At 34.8% G+C, this 5,845-nt stretch overlaps 1 protein-coding gene across 1 annotated transcript; it reads left to right on the top strand.

Moving 5' to 3' along the window:
- The first annotated feature begins 341 nt into the window (after positions 1-341).
- Positions 342-1,623, top strand: LOC122065088 (polygalacturonase-1 non-catalytic subunit beta-like). The gene is made up of 2 exons (XM_042628879.1): positions 342-434; positions 537-1,623. Exon 2 carries the CDS (start codon positions 887-889, stop codon positions 1,514-1,516), a length of 630 nt encoding a protein of 209 aa, XP_042484813.1. The 5' UTR covers positions 342-434; positions 537-886; the 3' UTR covers positions 1,517-1,623.
- The last annotated feature ends 4,222 nt before the right edge of the window (positions 1,624-5,845 follow it).

Raw genomic sequence — 5,845 nt, 5'->3', positions numbered from 1 at the left:
AGCACCCAATTTTTAGATTCCACAGTTTGATCTCTGATTTTTATTTCATGGAGGTTGATAAGATCCTTCCATGATGGCATAGCCTTAAAGTCAATGGCAAAAACTGGGTTTTTGAGAATGATCCATCATTGAGGGGTAATTTTGGAATTTAAAAATTTGAGGGACTCGTATGGTAATAAAAGAACTTTTTCACTTTTTCATTGAGGAACTTGGAAATACAGAACACATTTAGCCATTTAAGGGACTAACAAAAACTTTGCCCCCTTTATTACTTGTTGGTACCACAAAATGTTCCCTGTATATAAATTCAATCACCACCTCTATTCAACAAAACCATTCCCCAAACATAAAGTCCCATCTTCAGTTCTCTATTAAATTCCACCATGACGCATCCCTTTCTATTGCTTGGATTTCTCATAGTAACATATTTCAGTGTAAGAAAAATAAATTTTCCATTATTCGGTCATTCCAAAGTGGTTATTGCTTGTTCTTTTTTTATCTTCCTCATATGGTTGTTACTTCCCATGCCATTGCAGGGTTCTCAAGGAGAAAATTCCTTCTCACAGTACTGGAAAGAGCATATTGATCTTCCACACCCTCCACATTGTTTAGCTACAAAGGTTTCTCCTTTAAGCCTCCATCAGACAACAAATTAAAGTTCATAAAACTTATAGAGAAAAATGAACTGGCTTCCCACCTGCATTCACTCTGTAAGCAAGCAAATGTTGCTTGTTGTACAAATTTATTGGTGAAGAAGAAAACGGATGATACGACCCTGCCACCAATAGCTCAATGGAATGCTATCAAAGAGGTGTATGATCAATTTCCAACTGAAAAACTCCAGCTAGGTGTCAGCCAAGGGGGATTTCCATTTTTCAGGAGCTCGATGGTGAAAGAGGGTGGTTTAATATCTGTCCCTGATCTAAGGGACCCAATGGCATATAAATCATTCTTGCCGCAATCTCTAGCATCGAGAATTCCATTTTCCCTTTCCCGGATTGAGGACTTAAAGAAGATTTTCAGTGTGATGGATGAATCAAACATGGATAATTATATTCAAAAGACACTCAAAATATGTAAGAAGAGCCCCATTCAGGACGAGCAAAGCACCTGTGTGACTTCTTCTGAGGTTCTCATTGACTTTGTTGTTGAGACACTAGGGAGCGATGTATCCGTTTGGAATACTGAGAGCATGGCAGGATCTTATGAGAATGTCACAATTGGAGCTGTGAAACTCATTTATGGAAACCTCTCTGAACCACCAGCCTTATGTCATAGTGAGCCATTCCAATTTCAAGTCTATTATTGCCATGTTTTACAAAAAGTAAAAGTATATGCAGTTGATATACATGCTCGAAAGAAAGTGAATCATGCAATCATGGCATGCCATTACGACACTTCTTCTTGGAATCCACACCATATTGCTTTTAAGCTGCTGGACTTTGGCCCTGGCCTAATTGAAGTTTGTCATTGGATAAACGAGAATGGAGTGGTCTGGACAAAGAATCTAGGTTGAGTAGCATTTGAAGATTTAATCATTTTCTAGCTTTATTGTATGTGGTACATGCTACTGATTATATCATTTAAAGTATAAATAATGACATATTTTGGCTTGTGCATTCTGTTTTTTAAGCTTCAATATTTTCTTCTTCAATTGTCCAACATAATAACAACCTAAAAACTCAATCCAACCTTGTTGCACCACTACTCAACATGATCAATTCTATAAGGAAGCCAAAATTTATAAATCAAAATTATACACTAATGGTGGCATCCTTTACATACAAACATAGCAGTTCGTATGGTGGGAACACCTTGACGAAGGGGCATGCGCATAATTCTCTGTTTGTGTTTCGATGCATTTGGTGGTGATGGGTGTATTTTGAGTTATATCTTGATGTATATAAGTTTGGTTATTTGTGTGCATCAACCGTATCATACCTGTATCATATCTTTCCAGATATGCACAGGATATGGTGACTAATCCTATGACTCACTGTCCTCTTGTCACAAGGATTCTATCTTTCCTCATACAGCAGGTCTTATCCCATGACTCACTGTTCCTTTCCCACGAGGATTCTATCTTTGCTCATATAGAAGGTTTCCTTATTTTTCACAGTTGTAATTGGTAAGGCAATATTAGATTCATGTATATACGTAACTCAACGGTACTTGTCAACACATAGTGGAAAATAATATTCAAAATTATTGCGTTAATAGTGTGTTTTAAGGGGGGTTCTTAAGTTGTAGAATCATCTCTTGTATATGATATTTTGGTCTCCATTAAGCCTCATTTATTTTAATTAAAAGTGAAGTGAATTTTTTTTTAATAGAATAGTAAAAAGTTTTGCAATCTTCATAGAGAATAATTATGTAACTTACTCAACAATATGCTTAAACTGGTAAACTTGCACGTGCAAATGCACATGTGAGCTTTTGGTCGCAGAAATCATAAATGTTTGTAACAAACTACTTAAGTAAATGATACAAAATTCTATGGTTTCATCAGCATAATTACACAATATTGTGAAGCAAACATGCTCTTAAGGCAATCAACGAAGGGTGTTCTGGTTATGTCATATCCACAGGTTGGCTGGTGACAGTTCCCATCAAAGCATTTATCATTCCAGTTGCATTAGACTACATTTTGTACTAAAGCATTCCAAAACTCAGTAATTGGACTCCCATTAGTATATGATTCCTCATTTACTAATTTTTTTTTTTTTTTTTTCATTGCATGCGAGTCACACTCAATCCATAATCTTTCAATATTCACAAAGGATGCATTGCGCAACCCAATAAAGAAAGCATTGAACTCAGCCATACAATTTGTCCCCATCTTATATAAGCTGCAAACACCATATTTGAGATCCATTGCTGTCTTGATGACCCCACCTGCCCTAGAGCAGCCCAGGTTACCAACAGAGCACTAGTCAATGTTTAATTTAAACCAATTATCTGGAGGAGGTGATAGAAAATAAATACGGAACGATTCATGAAGATCGATAAGCATACACTACAAACACTACAAAATACACGTTTTAGGCATACCTAAATCCATGGTTGAAGAATAAGAACTCCTCAATGTCTTCTTGTATGCTCCTCGTACAACACGATCAATGTTGGTCTGGTCTACCCTCTTTTCCTTTTGCTTTTGGTCGTTAGCCTCACTTAATGGGTCAGTGATAACTATATATAGGGGTGAGGGTAAGGACCAACCCTACAATAAAATTAGGGTTTCCTCCCCATTAAGGAAACAATACCTTAGGTCCACACATAGTAATAAATATTTCATACCATTAAGGTGTGCTAATAGAATCCAATATCTCCATAGAGATCACTTACCAATAATATTGGATTCTTTCTACTTACTCCATCTGTAGTCAACACTACTAAACCGATTTTGAAAACAAATCTTTGACTATATAACCCACCTATAAGAAATTTACATAGGTTTGGTTCCATGAATGTACTATAGTAAAAGTAGCGATGCGAACATGCTTCTTCTTGTCTCACTAAGTGTTTTTTGTAAACTACCTAGGTTACATCTAAATAAACCCAAACATAGAACGCCCAATGTAAAAAAAATGCATGCTGGGTTTTTGAAACAGTTGGAATAAAAAAAAAAAAAAAAAAAAAAACACTAAATGCAAGAGTGATACTCAAAGGTGAGGTTCTGATTGGTAACCAAGATTATCCTACCTGAGAGCCAATGAAATTTCTATATCTTATATATAAACATCCTCTAAGGTATTTACATTATAAAGTTTAATTTTAATCTCCTAAGGTAAAGATTCAATGATCAATAGCAATATGAATTGCAAATCTATTAGTTGATTAGCTTCCGCAGAATTCTAGTTGCTCTACTATTTTTTGATAGAGTTGATCCCTGGGAGCTCTCTTGGTATCCCTTATATAATCCATTACATTCTCATTGCGTTCTCATAGTTATCAGTGTTATCATGGCTCTATAGGTTCTTAATTTTTTCCGATCCCTCAGCCTCATCAAACAGTTGCACATAGAGATTCACACCCTAATGTTACCCAAAATGTTTTCCAGCCCTTCCAAATCTTTTCAAGCTCTTCCAAAACAGACTTTGACAATCTGATCGAAAGAGGAGGTCACAAAGATTTTTATGGACGAAAAATGAGTAATAAATTCTAGGAGTGCAACACGATGACGTAGGACAAGAAAAGAATAACTAACCTGAAAAATTTTGATCATGGGTGCCCCATAGGTTGCATTTTATATTTGCCCAAGCTAAGGATTTAGTCCAGAATATTTAGAAGTACTGGTCAAGCCTGATATTGTATCGGTACAAAGAACAATCATATTAGCATCATTAACAACTGTGCAATAAATGATCACGGCAATGAGAGTAAATCTTTATATGTTGCTAGCTTGGGCATTTGAATAAATATGCTTAAAGAAATTTTATACATCCTTGCTTCCTCCAAGATGCTTCTTTCTTCATGCTCTTCTTATGATTGTGAATCAATAAGAAAGCTTACTAGATCATTTTAAATATCATAGCTCTTCCTTCTTAATGATTTCATTATTTGAATTGAAGGTATCTCCCAACTTGGATGTGAATAAGATATCTTATTATAAGATAACGAATGGTAGGATTAAGTCGCATAAGATATTTAACATGACACATTACGGTTTTTAACACTCTTAGTTTGTAATTTTACCCTATGTGTGTAACTAACAACTTTACCGTTTATTATTTGGACCTGAAACAGTAAGTCAAACAACAGTGCTATGCAATATATATATATATATATATATTTTAAATTAACAGGATATTTTTGCGATGAAATAAATACTGAAAGCTACTAGAAATAAAGATGCAGCAAATCTGGAAAGAGGTTTTCCTCATTGACGATAGGGTGGATCTATTTTGTATGTCATGGATGCTTATTGGCCACTGCAACTATAAATCAAATGTTAACTCTCTTTTAAAGAATTTATTATACATTTTTGTATTAACATATAATTACAAAAATATGTTTTATAAATACTTTCTTTGACAACAGGTGCATGTTTGAAAGAAAATATGATTGAATTTGGCTATATGTGAAACTTTGACAAGTGATTAACCTAAATTGTACCTTGTCTATTGATTGTAATTATTATATCACCTTATACTGGGAACTAGAGAAAAGCTACGTTGCGCAGTTATATGAAGAACCTTTTGCCATCAAAATCTTCTATGATTTGTTTATTGTAACAAGCATTAAGAATGATGAGATAGGCCATCGAGGCATTGCTTGGTAGTCATGTAGAAAACCTTCCTTCTAAATGGTAACTAATAAAATCATTTTGTTAGGACTCTTATGTGGGCTTAATTGATATTGATTGACCCATTGGGTCCAAGAGAATAAGGACCACTTTAATTAGGAAACTTCTAGCCCTATTTTATTGTGGGAATGGAATAGGGTTTAGGAATTCTATTATATATAGAATACTGACGGTCCCTGCAGCTATTACTTTTTTCATAATAATATTTGGGAGCACTGCTTTCTCACAGAGCTAGTGTAGAGACAGAGAGAAGATCCCATAGTAAGAGGCTGCAGAAGATCTCAGTAGAAGGACCCATATTACGTGAGGACCCATATTACGTGGTTCTTTATCATAGTTCGTGGTACAAGCGTCAACCTTGATTTAGAGACTTTATTCACGCTCAACGGGTATGTGATTGATTTCTTTCCATTATTCATTCTTGTATTCTATACATTTTAGATAATTCAAATGATTCTAGGATTTAGAATCACTAACAATTGGTATTAGAGCCTACACTATGGTGTTAGAATCAAAAAATTATGTAAAAAAAAAAAAAAA

Source organism: Macadamia integrifolia, unplaced genomic scaffold (assembly GCF_013358625.1).
Source record: "Macadamia integrifolia cultivar HAES 741 unplaced genomic scaffold, SCU_Mint_v3 scaffold188, whole genome shotgun sequence".
NCBI classification, from domain to species: domain Eukaryota; kingdom Viridiplantae; phylum Streptophyta; class Magnoliopsida; order Proteales; family Proteaceae; genus Macadamia; species Macadamia integrifolia.
This window is presented reverse-complemented; position numbering and strand designations above follow the sequence as displayed.